Raw genomic sequence first — 27,604 nt, forward strand, 5'->3', positions numbered from 1 at the left:
CCCTGGTCTGAATGCTGTGGGGAATAAATGGAGTTGGGTGGAGCTTTAGGCATGAGAAGGACACAGGGTGCCAGTCAGAGGCCCTGGTGGCCGTCTAGATGCAAGGTGAGCTTCAGGATTGGCAAGGATTTTAAGTTTCCCTGTCGCCCTCGATTCCTATTAACTGTATTTATTTGTAAAAAAAAATGCTTTTGAAAATTGACTTCCTACAAAAAACATGGATGTAATAAGTCAAACGAGAAATACAGGATGAGTTGATGACTTGAAGGTATATGAATGGAATAATAGCAGAAAATCAAAGATAAAAATAATGAGCAGTCAAGTACAAAACTTAGCCCTGCATTCTTGGTGGCCTAAACACACAAGGGGATAGGGCAGGCCATGTGATTGTTTATAAAATGCCGATCATGCATCATAATCTTTTCTTCATTCTAAGCGTTTAAAGTACTTTATTATAGGAGTGATATTAACAACCTGGATGGGTCCAGGTTGTTGACATCCAATACCACCAGAGATTTATCTAATTTTAATAGAAGTTCACATTGGTATTCACTTATTTATTTATTTGGTACTGGGGATTGAACCCAGGGGCACTTAACCACCAAGCCAATCTCCAGCACACACCCCTGCTTTTTTTTTTTTTTAAATTTAGAGGCAGGGTTTCCCTGAGTTGCTTAGAGCCTCGATAAATTGCTGAGGCTGGCTCTGAACTCATGATCTTCCTTCCTCAGCCTCCTGAGCTCCTGGGATTACAGGCGTGTGCCACCACGACTGGCCACATTGATTTTTTTTTTAAATATTATTTTAGTTGTCAGTGGACACTCATTTTGCTTATTTATATTCCATGCTGAGACTCGAACCCAGTGCCTCACACGTGCTAGGCAAGCGCTCTACCATTGAGCCGTAGCCCCAGCCCCACAGTGGTATTTTAAAAAGCAAAAAATTCAGAAGCATTCAGAGCTGGGCTACATATATGTGTTTACGTTAGGCCCCTTGTTAAAGGTTGAGGGGAAGACGGGGGTCAGAAAGAGAAGCATAGGGGGCTGAGGTTGTGGATCAGTGGTAGAGCGCTCGCCTCACATGTGTAAGGCCCTGGGTTCGATCCTGTACATCACATACAAATAAATGAAAATAAGTGTATTTGTCCAACTACAACTAAAAAATAAATATTAAAAAAAAAAAAGAAAGAGGAGCATAGGAAGGTGGCGGAGGGGAGAAACGAGCCCAGGTGAGAAGCAGGTGTGGGCAGGAAACAGGTCCTTGTTATAAGTCCTTGAAACTTTGCCTTTGCCATCCCAAATACTCTTGCGATCCCTGCCTTTCTAATAGCTTTTTAATTTGTATGCACAATTGTTTTTTCCCATGGAGTGCATCCTTCCTGTCACATAAGACACGTAAGTCAGGGACAAAGAAACCGTGCCCAGGAGTGGTAGCCTTGTTTGTTAGCCATTCACATTCCAGCCACGAATACACACTTACAGAACCAAGAACCTTAAAAACAGTCCTTCAAAGTGATTCCCAGCAACTCTCTTATGGGTTGTCTGCCCTGTCCACCCCACCTGTCCGCCCCAGCCCACCCCACCCCAGCAGCTTCAGCTCTTCTCTTTATCCTTCTGGCATAGCATTAGGCCCAAAGGCCCAGGAGGGGCCCAGAAGGGCCAGGCAGACGAGTCCAGCAGGGAAGAAGTTCGATAAGTCCAAATGGTTGGCACCCAGCATTTCAGCTCTTGAGACAGAGTCACTAATCCACGTTCGGTGGTAGCTGACATTGGTGTAGACCCCAGGAAGAAGTTTGCCACATTGCATTCCCCAGCTCACCACTCCTATCTGGATCCACACACCATCGATGTTGCAGGACAGAGGCCCTCCGGAGTCGCCCTAGGAGAGAGAGAGGTCATGAGTACCGTGCAGGGCGTGCAGAGGAGAGCAGTCACAGGGATGGAGAGTTCTGTGGAACTGGGCCTTGAGGCCGATGGAACTCTCTGGAAGCTGGACTTCCACTGCTTTGGAGAAGGATCACGGGAATTCTAGAATCACTAAATTGGCCGGGAACTAAGCAAAATATGTTGATAATTTCAAAATATTTGTCTGGCAGATGAATCCAAGTAAGATTCATGTGATGTGTTTTTGGCGCATCAGGCTTTGAACTCACAATGCTACATGTATCCAGGGGAATGAACCACCCTGATCTTTCTGTTCTTAGGTTCTTACTGCTCTTTCTTTGTGTTAAAATAATTCTTTCTTACATGAAGTAATAGTGGCTGTTAGTATGTCTCTATCTTTTTTTTTCTTTTTTTGTAACAGTTTTGAGATAGGAGTCATATAACCACACATTCATGCGTGGAAAGTGCGATATCAAGAGCCGGATGCAGTGGCACGCTCCTGTAATTCTAGGAACTCGAGAGGCTGAGATAGGATTATTACAAGTTGGAGACCAGACTCAGCAACTTGGTGAGACCCTGTCTCAAAAATTAAAATGGGCTTGGGAGGTAGCTCAGTGGTAGAGCACCCCTGGGTTAAATTCCCAGTACCAAAAATAAAAAATAAAAGTGTACCTTTGGGTGGTTTTTTAACATACTTAGGATGTTGTACAACCATTGCCACCACCCACATTGGAACATTCTCCTCATCCCCAAAGGAGACCCTGTACCTATTAGTTCTCAGCTCATTTCTTCCCAGCCCTCTCAGTCCAAGGCCAACTGGTAATCTATTTTTTGCCCCCATTCCTTTTTATCGCTGAATAATGTTCCATTATATTAACATATCATAGTTTGTTCATTCATCAGCTGATGGACACCTGGGGGTTTCCACCCCTTGGCTATTATAAATAATACTGCTGTGAAATTAATGCACAGATAATTATTATAGGGACATGTTTTCATTTCTCCTGGGTGTTTGCATAGGAGTGGAACCTTGAGTCATATGGTAATTAATCTTTGGAGGAATTGCTGGTTTTCCAAAGAAGCTGCCTCATTTTACATCCTGAGCAAAGTCTATGAAGCTTCCACTTTTTCTTTCTTTCTTTTTTTTTTTTTTGTAGTTGGACACAATACCTTTATTTTATTTTATTTATGTTTATGTGGTGCTGAGGATCAAACCCAGGGCCTCACATGTGCTGGGCGAGCGCTCTACCACTGAGCCACAACTCCAGCCCCAGATTCCGCTTTTCTACATCCTTGTCAGCTTTTGTTATTATCTGTCTTTATTTTAGCCATCCTTGGGGGTGTGAATCAGTATCTCATTATGGTTAGGATTTGCTTTTCCCTGATGGTCACTGATATTAAGCCTTCTTCATGTGCTTACTGACTATTTGTATATCTTATGAGAAATATCTATTCTATTTTAAAAATTATATTGTCTTTATTATCATGATGTGCTTTCAATGTATTCTAGATGCAGATTTCTTATCAAACATATGATTTTGAAATTTCCTCCCACTTCAAGGGTTACCTTTCTACTTCCTTGATAGTGTCCCTTGAAGCACAGAAGTTCTGAATTTTTTAAAATTTATTTTTTAGTTGTTTATTTTATTTATTTATTTATTTTTATTTTTATGTGGTGCTGAGGATTGAACCCAGGGCCTTGCATGTGCCAGGCTAGTGCTCTACCAGTGAGCCACAACCCCAGCCCCAGAAGTTCCGAATTTTGGAGAACTCTATTTTTCTTTTGTTGCTTAATGCATATTTAAGAAAATGTTGCCTAATCAAGCTCATAAAGATTTACCCATATTATTTTTTCTGAAAGTGTTATTGTTTTAAATCCAGCCAGGAACAGTGGTGCAAACCTGTAATCCCGGTGATTTGGAGGCTGAGGCAAAGAATCGCAAGTTCCAGACCAACCTGGGCAATTTAGGGAGATCCTGTCACAAAATAAAAGCTAGAAAAGGGATGGGGATGTGGCTCAGTGGTAGAACACCTCTGGGTTCAATCCCCAGTACTGCAAAAAAAAAAAAAAGTGTTATGTTTTAATTTTTATAGGTCATAGATTCATTTTGGATTAATTTTTGTATATATGAGGCAGGGGTCCAACTTTATTCTTGTCCCAGCACCATTTGTTGAAATTACTGTTCTTTGCTCATGAATTGTTCTTTGACTAAAATTAATTGATCATACATAGAAGGGTTTATTTCTGAACTCTCAGTTCTGCCCTGTTCATCTGTATGTCTAGCCTTATGCCAGTCCTGTTCTTGTCTACTGTTGCTTTGTGGTAAATCTTGCAATCAGAAAGTGTGCATCTTCCAGCTTTGTTATTCTTTTGTCAAGATTACTTGGCCCTCTTGAATCTCCATGTGAATTTTAGGATCTGCTTATGAAATTCTGCAAAGAAACCAGCTGAGTGTTTTTTGTTGTTGTTGTTTTGAGAGACAAAGAGAGAGAATTTTTTAGTATTTATTTTTTAGTTTTCAGTGGTCACAACATCTTTATTTTTTTTATTTTTATGTGGTGCTGAGGATCATACCCAGCCCCCCACCCCCCCAGCACATGCCAGGTGATTGCGCTACCACTTGAGCCACATCCCCACATATGATTTTGAAATTTCCTTTTCAAAAGGGTTTTGATAGTGATTGTGTTGAATTTAAGTCTTTTGTTCACTGAACACAGAATGTCTTTTCATTGATGTCTTTGATTTTTCCTTCCTCCCTTTCCTTTTTTTTTTTTTTTAATAATATGACGGGTTGAAGCCACGTTCCCATGTATTCTAGGCAAGCACTTATTTATTTATTTATTTGGTATCGGGGATTAAACTCAGGGGCACTTAACCACTGAGCCACATCCCCAGCCCTTCTTTGTACTTTATATTTAGAGACAGGGTCTCTCTGAGTTGCTTAGGACCTCGCTAAGTTGCTGAGACTGGCTTTGAAGTTGAAATCCTCCTTTCTCAGCCTCCCAAGCCTCTGGGAATTTATGATTATCCTGTGCCACCATGCCGGGTTTGGGTCTTTAATATTTTTCCAATAATACTTTTGTAGTTTAGAGTATAAGTTTTCTACTTCTGTTACATGTTTTTCCTTAGTGTTTGATTTGTTTAATTCTTTTGGTGCTGGGGTTTGAACCTCAGGCCTGTGCATGCTAAGCACAAGCTTGACAACTGAGCTTTACCCACAGCTATAGTATAAAACGAGTTAGAAAATATTCCTTCCTCTAACTCTTCCTTTAAAGAGTTTCTTCTTGGGGCTGGGGATGTGGCTCAAGCCGTACGTAGCGCGCTTGCCTGGCGTGCGTGCGGCCCGGGTTCGATCCTCAGCACCACATACCAACAAAGATGTTGTGTCCGCCAAGAACTAAGAAAAAATAAATAAATATTAAAAATTCTCTCTCTCTCTCTGTCCCCCTCTCTCTGTCACTCTCTCTTAAAAAAAAAAAAAAAAGAGTTTCTTCTTTAAATATTGAGTAGAATTTACCAGTGAAACCATCTGAGCCTGAGCTTTTTTTGTTTATTTGTTTTAAATGACTAATGCTGTCTCCTTACTTATCCTCAGTCTATTTAGATCATTTATTTCTTCTTGAATTAGTTATGGTAGTTTGCATGTTTCTATAAATTTGGCCATATCATCCTAGTGTTCAAGTTTATTGTCATACCATTATTCATATTATTATCTTACAATTCTTTTTATTTTTGGTAATAATGTTCCCCATTACTTACCTATTTATTTTGGTACGAGGGATTGAACCCAAGGGCACTTTACCACTGAGCCACATCCCCAGCCCTTCTTATTTTTTATTTTGAGACAGTGTCTTTCTTACTAAGTTGCTGAAGCTGGTCTTGAACTTGCAATCCTCCTGCTTCAGCCTCCCTGGTCTCTGGGATTATAGAAGTGTACCACATGCCAGCTCCCCCTGTTTATTCCAAACTTTAATATTTGTGTAAAAAATATTTCCTGGGCTGGGGATGTGGCTCAAGCGGTAGCGCGCTCGCCTGGCATGCGTGCGGCCCGGGTTCGATCCTCAGCACCACATATAAACAAAGATGTTGTGTCCGCCGAAAACTAAAAAATAAATATTAAAAAAAATTCTCTCTCTCTGTATCTCTCTTTCTCTTTAAAAAAATATTTAAAAAATATTTCCTAATTTCCTTTGTGATTCATTTTTTTGACCCATTGATTATTTAGGAGGGTGTTAATTTCCTCCTATTTAGAATTTTCTGTATTTCTCTGTTAAACAGAAACCTACAGTCTTAGGGAATCAGAGGGCAAAGTTCAAAGCTGTCACAGCAGTTGGAAAGTGAAGGAAGAAATACCAGGAAGGAGAGAGCCACAGAGGGAGTCCCAAATGCAAACTGTGCTCCAATCTGTGGCTGACTCCTGGACTATGTATACACACAGGTGGGATTGCGAGCAGCTCAGCTAAAGAACTGCTTCTGCCCGTCAGAGGAGAGACAGGCTAGCTATTGGGGTTAGCCAAGTTAACTGCCTGTTAAAACAGGAAATCTGCTTTCTTAGGAGGCGCATCCAAATTCACATTCTCCACAGCGTATCACCGACAATGTCCAGAATACAATCCAAAATGACTAGATAGTACAACAAGAAAACAGCAACAAAAAGACAAAGGAAAATATTTCCCATGATAAACTGGAAACTGTTATTCAAGAGAAAAAGCAATCACTGGAAAATGACCATGAGATAACTCCGATTTTGGAATAGGCAAAGATTTAAAATAGCTACTTTAATCTCAGCAGCTGGAGAGGCTGAGGCAGGAGGCTCGAGGCTTGAGAGTTCAAAACTAGCCTCAGCAACAGTGAGGCACTAAGCAACTCAGTGAGACCTTATTTCTAAATAAAATACAAAGTAGGGCTGAGGATGTGGCTTAGTGGTCGAGTGTCCTGAGTTCAATCCCCAGCACACCCCCAGAATGACATATTTAAGGTATATGATGAAATGTTATTAAAAAATGATTGCATGTCCATCTTAATATATTAAAATTGATAGGTCTGTAGAAGTCTAACCACTGGTGTATATCAGTAAGTCTTATCGTTAAAGAGATTAAATGTATGGATGTAAGTAAGTGTTCATACAAGTAGCACAAGAATCACTGTCAGAACCCTCATCTGGCTCTAATTTACCGTTTACAGGCAGGAAAACTTGGATCCTAAGATTTCTTTAAAAAAAATTTTTTTTAGTTGTAGAAGGATATAATACAAGGGTATTTATTTATCTTTTTTAATCTATTTATCTGTTATTTATTTATTTATCTTATTTGTTTATTTTTATGTGACACTGAAGATCGAACCCAGTGCCTCACACGTGTGAGGCAAGGACTCTACCACCCAGCTACAACCCCAGCCCCCAAATTAAGATCTCTTTTAGTCAGCATTTTTGTTGCTTCGATCAAAAGACCTATCAAGAATAACATAAAAAAGGAAAAGTTTATTTCGGCTCATGGTTTCCGAGGTCTCAGTCCATAGATGGCTGCCTCCACAGTTGTGGGCCTAAGGTGAGGCAGAGCGTCATGGCAGAGAGGCATGGTGGAGGAAGTCAGCTCAGAGATGGTGACAGAGAGCAGAGAAAGAGGGCTCTGCTCAAGAGGGACAAAATATAAACCTCAAGGATTGGCCCCCAGGGACCCACCTCCTCTAGCATGTCCTGCCTGCCTACAGGTGCCACTCAGTACCTGTCAGCAAATTAACGCACTGATTTGGTTAAGACTTTCATACCCAGTCATTTCACCTCTGAACTTTCTTGCATCGTCTCTTGTGAGATTTTTGGCAACACCACATATGTAAACCACAATACTAACCACGCAGCTATCCTTATTTTTTTTCACATCACCAGCACATATCTTGTCTTCCTCAAGGAATGGCTCCGATCCTGGGATGAAAATGCCAACGGGGTTAAAGAGTCGTTCACAAGCCTGGTAGTTAAAAATGGGTATTTCAACTTCCTGGAGAGTAGAAGGGTAAGAATCTGCAGAGGAAAATAAGAATGAAAGATTAAGGTCACCTGGATCAGTTCAGGGGCCACACTCTGTCATGAGTGCAGAAGTCTCTCAGGGTCCAACCATATTTGCTTATGGAAGGATCCTTTGGTACAGTTAAATCACCACACCTGGCTACCACTTTAAAGAATACCAGATTCTCTCCAAACTTCAAGTCAGGGTTACTGACTTCTGACGGAGAGAGGTCATTATGTGTTTCCGTTGTTAGTATCTGCTCTTCCAGCTATAGCTGGACTCTAGGCAGGATACAAGAGTAAATACAACGAAAGCGTAAATGTCAAAAGGTATTTTATTTGAAGACTTGTAGATAATATCATTGGCTTGATCTGATTTAATTTTAAAAATTTATTATGGTGAGGTTATGTTTAGAATGCGAATGTTCTGGAATACGTACATAGGGTAAATATAAAACCACCCCTTGCTCTACCCATTCTCACCTGATTCTTCCTCAGTTTTTCCCCATCCAGTCACCCAGCAAGAGGCTGGAAGTGTCAGTGGCCTTGTGATATTGGGCAGGCAGATGGGCAGGATGAGAGGAGTGAAGGTGACCCTGGAGGACAGCTTCAGCAAGGCAATGTCTGCAGTGGTGGTGTTGTGTTTGGGATGGATGACGATTCGGGACACATAGTACTCCTTGCCCCCCTGGGAGTTCTGTACCTTGTTGGATCCCAGCCACACGCTGTAAAAGGAAACCCAGGACCTAAGGCGGGAAGGAAGAGGAGATTTAAGTGAGCATGCTTATGGCCTCCCTGGGGCAGAACAAGCTGCCCACATCCAGCACGACTTCTTCATGTAAGAAAGAGGGGTAGCTTGTGGCACACGCCTGTGACCCCAGCAACTCAGGAGGCCAAGGCAGGAAGATCGCCAGTTCATAGCAACTTAGCAAGATCCTGTCTCAGAATAAAAAAATAAAAAGGGCTGGGGATGTGGCTCAGTGATCAGGCCCTTGGGTTCAATCCCTGGTACAAAACAAGAAAAAAAAAAAATCAAGAAAAAGAGAGACAGAGGCGGGTGGCTGAGTGGGAATTCCCCAGGGCACCTCCATCCCGGACTGGGGGTGGCCTGTGGCCTCCTCTCTCCTTCCTCCCCTCCCTGTGCTCTGGCCACAGCTTCGTCCTGCATGTTCTCCCCTGTCTCCCACTTCCCCTTCCACTTCTCAAGGTTTCGGCCATCACCTAGGTACTTAGTAGTCGTTGCTCCTTAGGGCCAGTTTTGATTGCTGCTCTGACCACTGTACATCCATCTCTACAGAAAATTTTAAGGCAAAATGTAACCCAACTTATAATGATTAAAAATGTCGGGCAGTTTAACAAAATGAACAAAATAAATAAATTTTAAAAGTTTCCTGCTCCACCACTATCAGATTACATTATTTATTTGGAGGTGGTCACTTTCAGCTTTTTAAGCCCTTTTTAATTTCCCTCATATTTTCAAGAAAAATGGCGCTATGCTCTTTCTCAAAAATTCCCTTCTAGTTCTGGATACCGAGTTCCTGATGTGGCAAGTGAGGATGGAGCTTGTTTTTTTTTTTTTTTTGGTACCAGGGATTGAACTGAGGGACACTTAAACATCGGGCCACACTCCAGCCCTTTTTAAATGTTTTATTTAGATACAGGATGTCACTGAGTTGCTTAGGGCCTCAGTCGTGCTGAGGTTGTCTTTAAACTCAAAATCCTCCTGCCTCAGCCTCCCGAGCTGCTGAGATGGTAGGCGTGCGCCACTGTGCCGGGCAGTTGGAGCTTTCTTAACACCATTGTCCATGTGCTGTCTTCATCTTTGTTTCCCTGTGTCTTCTTAACTAATGTCATCCTGAGTTTTTGTTAGGTCAGTATATAATGTGTATGTTCCCACAACTGTGTCGGCATTATTATTGTTATTATTATCATTATTATTATCGGTACTAGGAATTGAACCCAGGGGCCTTAACCACTGAGTCACATCCCCAGCCATTTTTATACAATATTTAGAGACAGGGTCTCACCTAGTTGCTTAGGGCTTCGCTAAGTTGGCTGAGGCTGGCTTTGAACTTGTGATCCTCCTGCCTCAGCCTCCCTTGTGGCTGGGATTACACCCCCGGCTTACATCAGCATTATTCTCTGTGGGTCACACTGGGTCCTGTGATTGTATTTCTTGTAAAATCTTTTGCTTCTCCTGGAGTTAATGTTTCTCACTGTGTTTTCTCAGTTCTTTTATATACCCATCACTAATTCCTCATTCTTTCCCCAAACTGTCTCCCAAAAGTTTAAGTCTCCACCCAATTTTTTCGGACCTATCAGGCCTTTTAGGGACTGTCTTTTGGAGCCCTCTGCCCTGCTGTTCCCATCTAGGCCACTGTACAGCTGTCATCTTGGCTCTTTCCTTTATTCTTTGTGATTTTCTTGGAGAGTCTCTTCTGTGCTCTTTCTCCTTTGTCTGGGTCCCATGTTTTCTTGTTCTTCTTTCTCCATTTATTTTGGTGAAACGCAGTCTACTGTAACTTCCTGGTGAACTGTGTGTGGGAGGTAACATTTTTGCTGCTTTGCGTATTCGAAACGTCTTAGTTCACAGTTTGTATAGGGGTAGAATTTTAGGTTGGAAATCATTTTCCCTCAGCATTTTGAAGTCATTCCTCCATTTTCTTTGAGCTTTCACTGATATTGAAAAGTTCTATTATTTTGACTTCTGTGCCTGTTAGTCATCTTTGTCCCAAAGCTTTGTGGCTTCAAACAACAAACATTTTACCTGACAGATTCTGTGGGTTGGAAGTCAGGTGTGACTCAGTGGGCTGCCTCTGACTCTGGGACTATCGTGGGGCTGTGGTTGGGGGGGTCTGCAGTCATCTCAGTGCTGGATGGGGGAGCACCCCGTTTCCAGGGTCACTGATGTTGGCTTTGGGCCTTGGCTGGCTGTCGGCTAGGGATACCGCTTCCACGTGGGCCACTTGCTTCCCTCACATGGTGGCTCCAAGACAGAACTCAGATTGTGTTTGTGATCCAAGAAAATTCAAGACCCAATCTCCTGATTGATATTTAGGAAGTGATTTGATGAAAACTTAGAAAAGTGTCTAATACAGTGCTGTCTCCGTCACTTCTTTTTCTACCTCCATGCCCCGTCCCCACAGGCTCCTAGTTCTGGAGTCCAGAGTGACCTCTGGTTTCTTTCTGCCCTGCTCTTCTCACCACTTTCATTGGTCTATTGGTTCATCATGAAATCATTCAGATACTGATGGACGCCCTGCCGGGGCTGGCTACCAAGAGGAACTCACGATTTTATACAGTGTGCTGCTGTCAGGACCCAGCTCTCACTGATGAGGGACCCTCCACAGACGTGGTTGCCGGAAAAGCGCAGGCTGGCCTGCCATGGCCAATGCCCCCCAGCAGCATCCTGGCCACCCACGATGCGGCTTTCATGAGAAGGTCGACCACACACTACAGAGAGAAGAGAAAGGGCACTGTGGATATCTTGGAGTCCTTTCCTGTGGTCCCCATCTTACCATCTGCAAACTCCCATGTCCCTGAATGTCCCTAGACTTAATGCTCAATCCTATTCCAGTTTCAAACCCCACAGTCTTTTGCGGGGTGGAGGAGTACCAGGGATTGAACTCAGGGGCCCTCGACCACTCAGTCACATCCCCAGCCCTGTTTTGTGTTTTATTTAGAGACAGGGTCTCACTGAGTTGCTTAGTGCCTTGCTTTTGCTGAGGGTGGCTTTGAACTTTGATCTTCCTGCCTCAGCCTCCCAAACCTCTGGGATTACAGGCCTGCAACACCATGCCCAGCACCAAATCCCACAGTCTTGAGTAGAAACCACTCACCTGATTGCAGACCTTTCTTTTTGTGAAAAGAGCCTGGGCAAGACCCTAAGGAAGATATGCTGTATCATTAATATTATAATAATACTTCTTATGTCTAGATCCACTGAACAGAGCAGCGTCCCTTCCATTTAAACTTTCCAGATTGATGTTCAAGGCTAAAATTAATAAATATCTACCCATTATTTGGAATTTTGATAATTCCATACTTACCTGCCTTTTTATTTATTCTTTTTTTATATTTATTTTTTAGTTGGACACAATACCTTTATTTCACTTATTTATTTTTATGTGGTGCTGAGGATAGAACCCAGGGTCTTGCAAATGCCAGGCGAGCGCTCTACCACTGAGCCACAACCTCAGCTCATTATTTATTCTTTAGTTGTCAGTGGACTTACTTATTTTTATGTGGTGCTGAGAATTGAACCCAGTGCCTCATACATGCTAGGTGAGCGCTCTACCACTGAACCACAACCCCAGCCCCTGTCTTTTCCTTTTTACCAGCTGTGATTTATTAATTTATTTATTTTTATGATTTAAGGTCATCATCAGGGATATCAGTATTTTAGATTGTAAATACAATGGTGCCCTCAGATGCTTTTGAGATTTATAAGCTGTTTCCCTTTGAGCTGGTTCTTTGTCTGAATTGACTTTGCTGTTACCTCTCAGCTTCTCTCAGCATGTCTTTTTAAATCAATGTGAGGCTGGCACGGTGGGGCAGGCTTCGAATCTCAGTGATTGGGGAGGCTGAGGGCAGGAGGATCACGAGTTCTAGCTTCCACCACTTAGTGAGCCCCTGCCTCAAAAAATAGCGTCAGGGTACAGCACCCCTGGGTTCAATCCCCAGTATCACAAAAAGAAAGAAAAAAAAGTCACTGTGGGCCAGAAAAATAAATGAACCACATACGTCAGAAGCCCTTTTTGTTTCCTCTGTTTGAAGTGCAGTTTACCTGGACCCTCTTTGCTTAGCTCTGTTCTTTGGTCTGTCTGTCTCTCTCTGTCTTTCTCATAGTGAGGGGATTGAATCTAGGCCCTGGGACATGCTCAGCAAGCACTCTGGCACTGAGCTACCTGCCAGCCTCCTTCAGGTGTTTGCTCAGATACCCCTGGTGAGGCTGAGGCTGCTCCGACTGCCCTGTTTAGTATTACAACACACCTCCTGCCCCTGAACTTTAGATGCCCTTTCCTGCCATAGTACTTATTAACTTCTAATATGTCTTATAATTTACATGTGTAATGAGTGCGTTGATTATAAGTCTCATGAAGACAGGGATCTTTGTTTTGTCATTGCTGTATCCAGCCAGGAGCATTAGCACAGTGCAGGGCATAGGAACCTCCGGGGACTTTCTCGGGTCACGCTGTTCATGAGTAGCTTCCCCTCGGTGGAGTCATATTATTCTATATGATACCTTCCTCTCCCTCTCCACGGCACCCCACGAGCTCACCCAGCAGAAGGAGCAGCAGGACTGTGGGGCCAGCAGGGTGCATGGCTCTGCTTAGGAGCTGCACTTTCTGCTTCCTGGACTCAGGCTCCTAGCAGAGGCCAGCTGCAGGGGCAGCCAGGGGCAGGACTGGCTTCTCTTAGGTGGGTTCCTGTGCTCCACCACCTTCTCTCCTCTGGTCTCTACCCCCAGCCTGATTCTGAAGGGACCAGAGACTTCAGATGAGCAGCTGCAGACCCAGGGAAGGAGCTGAGGCCTGTGGCGCCCCCTGCTGTTCTGGGGGAGTGGGGTGACTAGTTTCTGCCTATTGATGGGGATGGAAGGTGGGAGGGGATGTGTGTAGCCGCAGGTTGAGAACCCTGTCTCTGGCAATGAGATGGAAGGTCGACAAGATTCTCCAACAGCAAGAAATGGAAAAGAGGAAATTCACCCCGAATCTGGTTCACTTTTTTCTCTTTTGTGTTTATGTCCATTAAAGTTTCATATATAGAATAGACTACAAGTTTCTTGGAAAAGAAGACTCTGAGGCAGATCTGTGTGCAGGATATTTATTGGCGAGCGGTCTCAGGATCAGTAGCCCTGCAGGGACAGGGAGGAGGGAGCACAGGATGGGGTAGAGCGAGAGTTGAACAGTGATGCGTTTGGCACAGAGGCCTCGGCCCATCTGCATTGCCCTTCAGAGATGTCCTGGGCAGAATTAAGGATGAGCTCTTGGACCTCTGCCTCACTGGATGCAGATAGCCTCCCAGAAAGGGGTCATTACTTGGGGTGAGGTGACTCTCTTGGTGGCTCTTGCTGTAAGACTTAGCTGTGAACTCTCTGCAGCTGGCAGAATAAGTGCTTGGGTTCTGCAGGGGGCCCTGGATGACACCCCACAGCATCTGCAGAATTCTTCCTGTGCCTTTTATGTTTTCTGGACCAATCATGGAGGCAGAAGTCAAGGAACCATTAAAGTGTTATTGCTCTTTTGTAGCTTAAAATGTTGGGAGGCCTGAAAGAATAATAGCACATCACAAAATCTGGCTATTTTGGTAAGGATAATTCGGTTCCAGGCAACAGAGACCCACTGAAGCTAGCTTAAATCAAGAGGAGATATTTTTTAAAGACAGTGTTTTGGGCTAAATTATGTCTCCCCCGAAATTCATGTTGACATCCTGCCCCCCAGTACTCAGAATGTGACTATATTTGGAGATAAAGGCCTTTAAAGAGGTGATGAGGTTAGATTGAAGTCAGTGGGTGGCCCTAATCCATCATGGGCGGTGTGCTGACAGGAGCGGGAAATCAGGATACCTGCATGTCCAGAGGGAGAAGATGACACTCACAAGTCAAGGAGCCCAGAACAAATTAGTCTCTCCTGGCCCCAAGAAGGAACCAGCCCTGCTGGCACCTTGAACTTGGAGTTCACGCTTCTAGAACTGTGGGAAAATGAATTTCTGTTGGGTCCAGCACTCGCTGTGTGGTGCTTTGTTACAGCAGCCCTAGCTACCTAAGGCAGACATCTGTGGAACAGTAAGAAGAGTGTAACAAGGGCATCAGGCAATCCCAGGATGGACCTGGAGACCGAAGTGGAAAGGGAGCTCTGGATTCATGAAAACATGAGAGCTCATAGCAGGAGTTCAGGATCTTCCTTCCAATTCTCTGCCATTAATATGGCTCAACCACTTCTCTCATGATTTCTTGCTATTCCTCATAAACTGCCCAAGTTTTTCCTTATTTTTCAACTCGAATTCCCAAGAAGCCTTATTTGGTATGGATTATCTTTTTTTTGGGTGGGGGAGGTACTGGGGATTGAACCCAATGGCATTCTACCACTGAACTACATCTCCAGACCCCTTTTATTAATTTTTATTTTGAGGTAGGGTCTTGCTAAGTTGCTGAGGTCATCACTAAGTTGCAGAGGCTGGCCTTGAACTTGGAATCCTCCTGCCTCAGCCTCCTGAGCCACTGGGACTTCAGGAATGTGCCCCTGGGCTCAGTTTAGATTATCTGCTCTTATTCATTGCTATGGGTTGGCTTTGGGATGAGAGTCCTTATGTGGGAAGAGGGAGGGATGGGAATACAGAAGCATGCCCAGCTAAGTAACAGGAGCTATTGTGGCAGGGCAGACACCAGGCTTACTGTATTTCAGTATAGTAGCATAAAGATGTTTACTTCTTCTTTTTTTTCTTTTAAAAGAGAGAGAGAGAATTTTTAATATTTATTTTTTAGTTTTCGGTGGACACATCATCTTTGTATGTGGTGCTGAGGATGGAACCCGGGCCACATGAATGCCAGGCAAGTGCGCTACCCTTGAGCCACATACCCAGCCCAAGATGTTTACCTCTTTATTTAAATAAATTCACTTTCAGAAGTGAACACTTGAAGAAAGTCAGTTCTCCATTTACTTGTTTAATGACTGCCAAATTGAGTATTTTTTAGACAAGTTTATATTTTTTAGATCCATTTGTCTTCACTTGTGTGCTTGATAGGAATGAAACTACTACTACTGTTGCATTTGATAGTTTCTATGTTTTTAATGGTTTTTGTTTGACACACCCTAATTTTATTTTATTCACTCTGGTTTTAGGTCATTCGCTGTTGATTTGTCATTTTAGGATAACTCTCAGTGCTTTTCACTTTAATTTCTTTTTCTGATAGTAATGTTACTATTTGCAATTTTCTCTTGTTCATTTCATGGAAGAAAAACCTTTTCTTGTCCATATCACAGCCACCTGTGTGGATGTTCCAATTAATTCATGATACTCGCAGGCAGTTTTAACTGCTGATTCACTTAAGTATAGCTTTAAAACCAGTAAGACCTCTATTTCAGATTTGCCTCCAGAAAAGGTAGCTTGTTATTTTCCAGAGAGTCTAAAACTCTGGACAGATTTTTTTAAGTTTTAATTTTTTGGTACTGGCCAGGGGCACTTTGCCACCGAGCTACATCCCTAGACCCTTACCTTAACCCTTTTTATTTTTATATGGGGTCTTGCTTAATTGCTGAGGCTGTCCTCAAACTTGCATCAGCCTCCTCAGTCACTGGGATTACAGGTGTGCATCATCAAGATTGGCTTTTTTTTTTTTTTTAAATTCCTTCACTTGTCACAGGAACAAAAATTTGACTAGACACTCTACAGTCTTGTGGTTGTCCCAGGTCTTTGGACTTTCATATCATTGGACAAATCTCAAGTACCAACTTTGAATTTTTGTGGGATCGCTTACAGAATAATCTCTCTTTTTGCGGTACTAGGGGTTGAACCCAGGGCCTCGTGCTTGCTAGGCAGGCACTGTACCACTGAGCTACATCCCCAGTTCCAAATGTCTTCTTTTTTCTCTTTAGTTTAAATGTTTTTTAAAAATATAATTTGGTACTGGTGTCTGTTCAGTTTTATTGAAAATAAGCGTAGCTGATGAGAGAAGAGTTCCAGCTCCTAAATGTGGCTGGACTGGTAGGATCAGAAAAGGTTCCCTTGCAGCCGCTCTTGAAGTGATCAGTGCAGAGAGTGATGATCAATAGTTGAAGACCCAAGATACAGGGCGGTGGAGGGCTGGGGCTGTTCCCATCTGAACCCTCAATCTTGGTGTCACTCCAGGTGGGAGCTGACCTGTCCCACCTGGGGCCGCCCAGAACAGAGCACACAGAACCCCCCATGAAGCATTCTTATTCTGGCCAAAAGAAAGTGAAACCCGACTCTCTAGCTACTTTCACTTATGGAAAATTCAGGGGATAAAAGAACAAGTTAAAATTACAACACAAGGAAGTAAATGGTCAAATCCAGGATGTGGGTTTTGTAAAGCACCTGACCTAGTTTCTGTAATAAGTAACCCTGTGAAGAGGCAAAGGGAGAGAGGCTGCTCCAGGTTACAAGAAACTTCAGAGGTATAAGTGTGTGCGGCCCTTGTTTGGATCCAAATTCAACAGACCAACTCTAAAAAGACCTTTGGGTACAAGCAAGGACATTTGATAATGAACTGAGTGTTAAATGGAATGAGGTTAATCTTGGTAGGTGTAATAATGGCCTTGGATTATGAAAGGATTTTTTTCTTCTTTTTTTTTTTTTGGTTCCAGGGATTGATCCCAGGGGTGCTTAACCCCTGAGCCACACCCCCAGCCCTTTTAAAATTTTTGAGACAGAGTTTTGCTAAGTCGCTTAGGGCCTTGCTAGGTTGCTGAGGCTGGCTTTGAACTCGTGATCCTCCTGCCTCAGCCCTCCAAGCTGCTGGGATTACAGGTGTGCACCACTGCGCCCTGCTGAATGTTTTCTTAATTTGACGCAGCAATCAAGAAAAACACAGCCTGGCATTTTACTTCTCCCTTGTTTCTTCTAAAATTAGCCTGGGAGTTGGAAGCAGGAGAGTGGGTGCCTCTGTCATCACGCTGGCTCCAGGTCTAGAGTCTCTGTCTCCAGCCCATTACCCTGTGTTATCATTAGTGGTCTCTTTGGGCTGGTGAGTGGTGCACACCTGTAATCCCAGGTACCCAGGAGGCTGAGGCAGGAGGATTGCAAGTTTGAGTCTAGCCTCGGCAATTTGGCGAGGTCCTCAGCAACTTAGTGAGACCCTGTTTCAAAATAAAAAGTAGATAGGGCTGAGGATGTGGCTCAGTGGTTAAAGGCCTCTGGATTTAATTCCCAGTACCAAAAACCCAAAGAAACAAAAAAAGGATTGTTATAAAAGTTAAATGAGATATAGAGCTAGTATGTAGCATGGGTTTGGCCTATTTAAGCATGCAGTCATAAATGGTAGCTGCTGTTTTAATTTTTGTTATTGAACTGGCATCACAGCTTGACTTCTTAATTGGATTCTGGGTAAACTTCCCTTGGTGAGGGCTTAGGTTGATGTCGATGGTGCCTACGGAGCAGGGTTTCTCAACCTTGGCATTGCTGGCATTTGGGGCCAGGTGATTCCTTGCTGTGAGGTGTCTGTCCTGCTCACTGTAGGATGATAAGCAGCAAAATAAATCACAAAATCACCAGGGAGTCAAGAACAGCTGATTTAGAACAAGGTGCCACTTTAGGAATTCCCTCTTCTCTTGAGCACCCTAAGGATAAAACAGGGCAGCAGTAGATCTTGCAAGTTTTGTAGCTCTTTATCTGCATTTCCAGGAAGGGCAAATGGATTCTTTGCTACTTTTCTAATTCAGCTGATCAGATGGCAGGGGGGGGAGGGGTGTTGCTGTGCTGGGGATTGAACCCAGGGATGCTCTACCACAGAGTTGTAGATGGACAGCATGCCTTTATTTTATTTGTGGGTTTTTATGCTTTTGTTTTTGAACTTAGGTGCACTCAACTACTGAGCCACACCCCCAATCCTATTTTGTATTTTATTTAGAGACAGGGTCTCACTGAGGTGCTTAGTACCAGTGCTGAAGCTGGCTTTGAACTCAGTATCCTCCTGTCTCAGGCTCTCAAGCCGCTGGGATTACAGGTGTGCGCCATCCTGCCTGGTTCATTTGTGTGATGCTGAGGATTGAGCCCAGTGTTTCACATGTTCGAGGCAAGCGTGCTGCCACTGAGCTACAGTCCAGCCTATCCCCAGCCCTTTTGAATTTTGAAACAGTGACTTGTTAAGTTGCTGAGACTGTCTGGCTTTGAACTTGTGATTCTCCTACTTCTGCCTCCTAAGTTCTGGAGTTACAGGCATGTGCCACCACGCTCCTGTCAAATCAATCTATTATATTGGAATATTATGTTATATTGAAATATAAGTCCCCTTATAAAACCATCTGTGAAGAATGATTTCTTTAGTACATATGTGTCATACTCTGACTTTGCCTTTTTTTGGTTCCTTGTAGCAAAGGTACATATGTTGTCTACTAAAAAGGTTCAGTCTGATCTTGGACAAGAAATTTTTAGTCAGGCTTTAGGTTCATCAACCAGTAAGTCATAGAACTAGTCCATAGATGTAGCCTCTGTTAACCCCAGGACCAAGCCTTGACCAGCCCTCCCCTCTCCCTGGCTCTTTGCCTTATCAGCCAGTCTGTAGGTTTCCCCGGACTGGGAATGATCCTCCTGCATTCCCGGCTGCACACCATCAGTACCCATTCCCTTTTAGCAGCGATTGGTCTTGTTCTTTGGGTCTCTAAAGGAAAAAATATTTCCCTTTCCTTGTTTTTTCCCCCTGCTTCTTATACTAGCAGATCTTCCAGATGGTTTTGACGGTTGACTTTGAATCGTCTAAAGCTCTTGTTTTGTTCATACAGAAGACCTGATTGGATGCTTTCTGTTTGCAAGGTTCTGTAGTAGATACTGTTAGAAGGTCAGGAAGACAATAGGACCCTTCTTTCATTTTTCAAGGCTATTCTTACCTACTTAAAAGAAGCAAAGCTTTGTGCACCCAAATAACTACCTACAGAAGTGAGGCATCCCATAAGAGGTAGAATAACTAGAACCAAAGGGCAGATATTATTTTGTAAGAAGGAACCTTGAATAGAGCTTTCCAGCAGTGAATGAAAGTCATTTGCTATAATGGGCAGTGTCATTGTATCATTTTTGGAGTCATAGTTCTGGATCAATCTGTTAAATCAAATAGCTGTATGATTTTAAGAGAGTTGCTTAACCTCCCTGAATTTCAGTTGTATTCATTTGTAAATGTGGGATAAGTAACAACCTTCTTGAGTTGTTAAAACTGAAGGAGACAATATTTAAAGTGAACAGACTAGTGCCTGATACAGAGGAGTCACAAGTAAGTTCCTGCTGTAGTTAAGAGATGAGAGGAAGATGTCCTGTCTCCCAGAGAATCCACTTGGGCAGGTCTTACAAAGCCTGCCTCAGCTCATTTCAGTCTTGCCATTGGGCCCTTATCTTTTTAGCTTCTGGAATTCAGGGCTTATCAAAGCACCCAATTACATCAGGCTCAAGAGACTGACCCACTACATCTTAAGAGACGTGCATTTAAACCTCAGTGTTTATTTGCCCTGAGAGCTGTTCGTTTCCATTATTTAGAGTCTTCATTTTTCTCAGCCAGCACAACCACCTTAATGATGAGTAGGGAAGCCAAATTATTAAGTAGGTGTTGTTTTAAAGAGGTTTAAAATTAGAACCAATGGAAAGGGTAATCTCCAGGAACATTTTATTTACTAGAATGAAATATTGTTAGTTCTATTTTTATTTGGTACTGGGCTTGAACCCAGGGCACTTTACCATTGAGCTACTAAAAAATTTCTACTTTTGGGGCAGGGTCTCTCTAAATGGCTCCGGGCCTCACAAAGTTGCTGAGGTTGGCTTTGAACTTGTGTTCCTCCTGCTTCAGCTCTCCAAGTTATTGGTGGGGTTCTTTTTTTTTTTTTTGTCTTTTTGGAACTGAACCCAGGGCTTGGTGAATGCAAGGCAGACGCTTTGCCACTGAGCTACATCCCAACCCTCTCCAAATTATTGGGATTATAGGTATGCACTACCGTGGCAGGCTCTGTTAGTTCTTGTTAAAACAAAACAAACAAACAAACAAGCAAAATGGATAAAAGAGCATTTTTCTATAACAGAGCATGTTTTTATAAGACAAACTTGTGTTTACATCACAGCTTAGGGTCTGGTGAACCCATATGGTTCTCTGACTTCCCTTCTTAGATTTCATGCTGACAGTCCCCCTCTTCTCCTCTTCCTCCCTTCTTTTGTTTTTGGTACTGGGGATCAAACTCAGGGGTGCTCTATCATTGACCAATATTAGCCCCTCTCCTTTTAAAAGTGTTTTACCATTTTGAAACAGAGCTTCACCGAGTTGCTGAGGCTGACCTTGAACTTGTGAACCTCCTGTGGCAGCCTTCCAGGTGGCTGGGTTTACAGACGTACACCACTGCACCTGGCTCCATTCCTCTTCTTAATAACCATTTCACTTCAGTGTGCCACACTGTTGATTAGACTCTAGCTGTCTCAGGTATGATCTCATTCCTAGGATGCATCTTAGATTATTCCCAGAGCTCAAGTTCAGCTCATTCCTATAATACATCAGGTGTGTATTTATGGAAATCTTTTTTTTTCCCCTAAAGGTAACTATTTCATTCCATCTCACCCATTCATATGTTCATTTTACTGAAGTTTCAGTTTTACAGGCTCCTGCTGGGCAAGAGGTGGGACGGTGCTGAGCAGCGACGCTGGTTCCCATTCTCCCATTCCCAGCCGTGAGCAGCCAGCTTTCCACTGCTGCTGTATTAACAAGGACAAGGATCATCTACTGGGACTGTTAAAAAGCAATCTTGGGCTGTGGTTGTGGCTCAGTGGTAGAGCTCTTGCTTAGTGCATGTGAGGCACGGGGTTTGATCCTCAGTACCACATTAAAACAAAACAAAAACAAAACCTATATAAAATAAAGTTATTAAAAAAAAAAAAGTAAACTTACTCCTGGATCTGGGAGCAGTATCAGCTCATCTGTGCCTTCCAGCTCTTTATCTTGTGATTCCATGGCCTCCGTATGTCTCCTTGTACTGTTTTAGCTCTCCTGTCTAGATCTATGAGCTTTGTCCACACCTTTTTCCCTTTTCCATTTATTTAGCATCCACGTGTCTAGTGAGTTTCTCTTTTCTTTGGCTGAAGCATCTTCTACAATGTCAAGTGTGCCTGTCTTGCAATTCTGTAGTGTTGTCATCGAAGAGAAGTTCTGATGAGATTTTACTTACACAGTGTCCTTTTGAGGATAAAATGTTATCATTCTTTTTGATTTGTGTGTAACTTGTACATTCAGAGTTTATTTTATTTTATTTTTTAATTCTTACCATTTTCTTTATGTGTTGGAAAGCTTTCCCATGGCCCAGATTTATTTTACTTATGGAGTTACCTTAAATTTGTGGTTATCAATGAAAATGGATTTCTAATTTTTTTTTTTTTTGTACCAGGGATTGAACCCAGAGGTACTTAACCACTGAGCCACATCCCCAGCCCTTTTTTATGTTTTATTTAGAGACAGAGTCTTGCTGAGTTGCTTAGGGCCTTACTGAGTTGCTGAGGCTGGCTTTGAACTCAAGATCCTCCTGCCCTAGGCTCCCAAGCTACTGAGATTATAGGCGTGTGCCACGGCGCCCAGCTTGAAAGTGGTTTTGTTGGTATTTAGTCAGTGCTGAGGAAGGGATGCCCACTTCGCTGTCGATCTTTCTTGCCAGAACTCCTTCCAATTATTTTTTACTATTTGTGAGTAATACAGAGCACCCTGTTACGATTTAGCCAGGATTTTATAAAATCTGTAAATGAACTCAGCCTTAGCCAGTGTCATATCCAATGTTCTTAGCCATGCTTTGTGTACCAGAGGCTTAGGAAAAGAGTAATAAGGGGGAACACGAAACCTGTTCTTAAGCTGCCCTTGTGATATGGCAAATTGGCCGTCCCTCTCATGAACACCGTCCCTCACCCCACACCCAGGCAGCACTTTCAGTGGTGGGGTTGATGGGAGACTCTGAAGGAATTCTCCCTTACCTGCCTCCATTTAAACTACTCCATGCCCCGTGGAGCCCGTGACCACTGAACAGTCACCTTCACCTCCCAGCTTCTCAGGCCAGAGCCTTCCCTCACTGTTCCTGTGGAAGGCACCCTTTATGGGAGTCCCCAGTGACTTTAACCTCCTGATATTCAGACCTCATTGATCCACCTTGAAAGAAAGAGAGTAGAACAGAATAGAATAGAATAGAATAGAATAGAATAGAATAGAATAGAATAGAAAAGAAAATAATAGGAGGTAATGAGGCATCAGGTTTGAGATTCAGTTATTAAAAGCCTGGCTTCCATCTGGGTCTCTCCCTGTCTTGGATTGCTCCCTCCAGGGAAGCCTGTTGCTCCTGGGCAGTTCTAGGGGCAGTTCTGCAGAGAGGCTTCTGGGAATGGATGCTCTGCGTGTGGGTGTGACTGACAGCATCTGCCCTATGACAGACCCTGAGCCAGAAGCTCAGTCCCCAAGGTGTGTAAGTTTTGGAGCCATTGTTATGCAGCAGTAGATTGCTGATCCATTCATGGCTTGGGGGCCAGGAGCCTGGCCTGTTTGACTTAAAACCTTCTGATCTTCCAAGTCCCCCTTTTTCTTTGGAACCCAGTCTAGTCCCAGGTTCGATGGTTTTCTTGTTTCTTTTTTTCTTTTTTTTTAAAATTTTTTAATATTTATTTTTCAGTTTTCAGTGGACACAACATCTTTGTTTGTATGTGGTGCTGAGGATCGAACCCTGGCCGCACGCATGCCAGGCGAGTGCGCTACTGCTTGAGCCACATCCCCAGCCCTGGATGGTTTTCATCTTGGGTTCAGCTAAGGGTTAACTAACCTGAGACCACAGCATCTTTGTCTACTGAACTTGGAGAATGATTGTACCAAGTAACTTCCGGATTCCTTGTAGGACTAGAATTCTGTGTTTCTATATTTCTTTCTAGACTGTGTCTTCAGTTTCTTAAAAAGAATGAATATGAGGCCGGGCACGGTGGCATACACCTGTAATCCCAGCAGCTTGGGAGGCTGAGGCAGGAGGATCGCGAGTTCAAAGCCAGCCTCAGCAAAAGTGAAGTGCTAAGCAACTCAGTGAGACTCTGTCTCTAAATAAAATACAAAATAGGGCTGGGGGAGTGGCTCAGTGGTTGAGTGCCCCGAGTTCAGTCCTTGTTAACTCCCCTCCCCGAGAAAAAGAATGACTGTGAGAACTAAAATCATTAGACTTAACCAACTTGTTTTGTTTTTAATTGACAGTAATAATTATACATCTTTATGGGGTACAGTGTGATGTTTCAGGACATCTATATAGTACAAAACAATCCACTTGGGATTTTTCTGTCATTCATCATCTCAAGCATTCACTCTGGGATCTGCCTTTCCCAGCTGACCTTGGGGGGAGAGGGCAGCAAGCAGATTAGGCTTATGGGGTCACAGATTAGCATCCAGCTTCAAGATCCTCAGCTTCTAAACTTCCCTTTTCTCCCTCCTGTCCATACTGGCCTCACCAAGTAAGGTGACCCCAGGAGATTCAAAGGTGGAAGCATAACAGGAAGGAGCCCAGAGAGACCCAGACTGGGGGTAGCCAAAAGCTCAGTGAGCGAGATGACTGATTTCTCAATCCAAGATTTATAGAAACTGATGTTTGTGTAGACTCCGGGCTCTTTGGTTTTGGATGCAGTTGGATCCCGAGCTCACCACTCCCACTCGAACCCAGAAATCTTCCCAGAAATCTTTGACTTCACACATCAGAGGGTCTCCTCGACTACCCTTAGAGAGAAAAAAATTGGCTAGGCTGCTCAGGCGATGGTGGGAAGGAAACTAGGGAGGCTGAGGCACGAGGATCACAAATTTGAGGCCAGCCTGAGTAACTTAGCAAGGCCCTGCCTCAAAATAAAAAATAAAAAGGGCTGGGACTGTATCAGTGGTTTATCAGGGACTGTGGAGTTTAGGCTTGTCCAGGCACTGCTGGGCTCCCCCAGGGGCTCTGGAGATGCTGGCATGGAACAAGCATCCTGGGGAAGGCAGGTCTGTGGCAGGTGTCTAGGGGCTGGATTCTTACTACACATTGATCCATCTGCTCCGCTGGGAGCTTGGAGCAGATCATGGCTTCACTGTTAAGGGGCTTCACTTCCCGCATTAAGCTTTCATTTTGATAGTAGGCATTGCAGGTCTGGAGATCAATGAGGGGCACTCTCAGCTCCTTCAGTGTGTATAAGATGGTTTGATATCTGCAGGGCCCCAAAAAGTCAAAGCCGTCTTAAAGAATTAGAAAGCAGCTCTCGGCTCTGGATACAGATTTCATGCCTGTGATTTTCTGATAGCTCTGATCTCAAATATTCTGCCCCTGTGTTAGACAGCATCCTGACTTTTGGGTTTGGGAAACAGCCTGCAAAGCTGAGCTGCCTGGCTCTGAACGAGGCTGTGGTCAGTTGACTCCTGTTCAGATGGCCCAAATTAGTGATCTTATGATTCAGAAAAACACAAAACAACGAATGTTGCAGAATTAAGTTGTCTTTCTTTGCAGCTGGGCCTGTAATCCCAGTGGCTTGGGAGGCTGAAGCAAAAGATTGTGAGTTCAAAGCCAGCCTCAGCAACTTAGTGAGGCCTTAAGCAACTCATTGAGACCCTGTCTCTAAATAAAATATAAAAAGGGCTGGGGATGTGGCTCAGTGGCTAAGTGATCCTGGATTCAACCCCTCTGTACCTGCCCCCCCCCAAAAAAAGTGTCTTTAGAATATAGTTTTATTCTTACATAGAAATAAAGGGTAGCCATGATATACTACACAGACTCTAGACTATCTGCAAAGAATCTAGCCTGTGGACACGTAGACGAAGCTGTGCTTTACCCCGAGCATTCCGGAACTGGTCTCTGTCTCCTCCCTACCCCTCTGGAGATCCACCCAGGTGCTGCAGGAGAACTCTGTCACTTCTCTCAGACTGAGCAGACTGTCTTCATTCTCTCTCCATTGCCCTGTTCTTTTTGCTTTGCACACAGCGTGACCGCTCAACAAGAATAAAAGCAGGAATCGATCAGCAAAGAAATCATAGCAGAAGCGACATGAAGGAGGCTTAGGATCCGGAGAAACCTAGAGCCGGCATTAGGTGTGGCTGGGTAGGATGGAGACCTGGGCGGGCGGGAGTGGGAGGCCCAAGGGCATCTCCTCAGCCTTACACTGGTACTAGCTCCCGAGTAGCCCCACCCTGTCACCCCAGCCGGAGTCCACGTTCAGCGGAGGGCAGTCAGATGAGAAGATGACAGGGCCCAAGGCAACTGGGCAGGCACGATGGTACTGGACACGTCCCCCTGGAAGTCAGGGTGGGGGATGATCCGGGACACAGGTATTATCCTCTCTTTGGGGTCTGGGTGACCAGAGATCTGGAGCGAGCCCATCAAGACATTATATTCTCTGGTGTCCTTTGACCTGGGAGGAAGAGGAACAGAAGAGCATCGTGGGTTTCGTAGGGTGTCACAGCCAAGCCCACTGTTCTCTGGTCCTATGTAAGCATTCATTCCTTCCACAAGTGACATGCCCTCACGGGGCTTTGGTCCTAAGGAGTGTGCACAGTTGAAGGGGAGAAGAGAAAAGAGAGACATAACAAATAAGTGAACAAGTACCATTCAGAATTTGAGGTTGTGATCAGTGCTACAAAGACAACAAACAGGATTTCAAAACAGAGTGTAGGAGGTGGGAAGAGTCCTTGGATCTGGTGGTCAGGGAAGGTTATTTTGAAGAAACCACTTTTTAACTGAGGCTCAAAATGTTGGCGTCAGCATGAGAAGAGCTACAAGATAAAGCATTGCAGATGCAGGGAATAGAGTATGCAAAGGCTGAGAGCATGAGGAAGAGCTCGGCAGTTTCTAGAAACTGAAAAGCTGGAATACAGGGGATGCGATTGGAAAAGTGGGCAGGCAGACACTGGGTGGTTTGTGGCTTGGAGGCCACAAGGAGGGGGTGACATGGTCTCACTTCCAACATTAAAAATATCACTCTTTGTGTCCATGAGAGTAGCAGAGCTTACACTGTTGCCGCGGTCCAGGGACAGCTATGTCAGGCTCACAGTACATTTTGGAAGTGAAACTGGAAGGACTGATTGGACACATTGGATGGGGAGAGTGAGGGAAAATAAGTGTTTCTTTTTTCTGATTTTCTTTTTGCATTTCCGGGGATGGAGTCCAGGGCCGTACTAATTGAACCACACTACCAGCCCTAAAATATCAGTATTTCTTTTTTTATATAGAACTTTATTTATTTATTTGATGTGGTGTTGAGGATGGACCCAGTGCCTCACACGTGCTAGGCCAGCACTCTACCACTCAGCCACAACCCCCAGCCCAGAGATATCAATATTTCTCATTTGAGCAACTGGTCATGTTGTTAATTGGGAGAGACAGAAAAAATAGATTTGGGGATAATGGCAGTGGTAAAATGGCAGTTTCGTTTTGACCGTGTTAACCTTTGAGACATCCCAAAGCAAATGTGTCAGGACTAGGGTGTGGGGCTAGAAATTTGGGTGTAAACAGAACTTATGTGACATTTAGTCACAGGAACTGGTAAGTTCACCCAGGGAGCTTGAAGAGGGCTGCGGAGGTGTGCATGGAGATCTGGGTGTGCTGTAAGGCCCGGGACCTCCTGGGGAATGCCTCCTGGGGGGAGGTTTAGATCTCTCAGACCCTCATCGCTGTCAAGAGTGAAATCACCCACAGTCTGCGAGTAGTTGCTCTGAGTTGAGCGCTAGGGGGAAACACGTGGACCACTGACAAGGCACCCCATGCTGCACTGCAGTGTAAGGTGAACCCCTCCTCTGCCTCGCCCAGGAGCTCAGCCACCTGGCTTTCCTGCCAGGTCCCTGGGAAGGCCAGCACTCACCGGAAGCAGCTCGCCATGGTCAGCACCCATTTCTGCGAGATGAGGGAGGCCGAGCAGATGTCAAGAAAGCCCTGGCGGACGCTGACCTGCCAGGGCCACTGCCCTATGTTGGCCTCCAGGCCTGAGAAGATGCCCGATGGGACAGCAGGCCGCCCATGTATTGCCAACAAAGGGAGAAAGGCCTGCGGTGTTCATTGT

At 44.1% G+C, this 27,604-nt stretch overlaps 2 protein-coding genes across 6 annotated transcripts in view; one reads left to right on the forward strand and one right to left on the reverse strand.

Moving 5' to 3' along the window:
- Positions 1–27,604, forward strand: part of Sh3d19 (SH3 domain containing 19) — a 175,411-nt gene that overhangs the window by 25,547 nt on the left and 122,260 nt on the right. The window lies entirely within an intron of this gene.
- Positions 1,585–27,423, reverse strand: Prss48 (serine protease 48). The gene is made up of 9 exons (XM_078022191.1): positions 27,407–27,423; positions 25,811–25,960; positions 24,598–24,766; positions 21,171–21,283; positions 17,925–18,076; positions 11,176–11,338; positions 8,369–8,631; positions 7,734–7,900; positions 1,585–1,878 (listed from the first exon to the last, which is right to left on the reverse strand). Exons 1-9 carry the CDS (start codon positions 27,421–27,423, stop codon positions 1,606–1,608), a joined length of 1,467 nt encoding a protein of 488 aa, XP_077878317.1. The 3' UTR covers positions 1,585–1,605.

Source organism: Ictidomys tridecemlineatus, chromosome 9, assembly GCF_052094955.1.
Source record: "Ictidomys tridecemlineatus isolate mIctTri1 chromosome 9, mIctTri1.hap1, whole genome shotgun sequence".
Lineage (NCBI taxonomy): Eukaryota > Metazoa > Chordata > Mammalia > Rodentia > Sciuridae > Ictidomys > Ictidomys tridecemlineatus.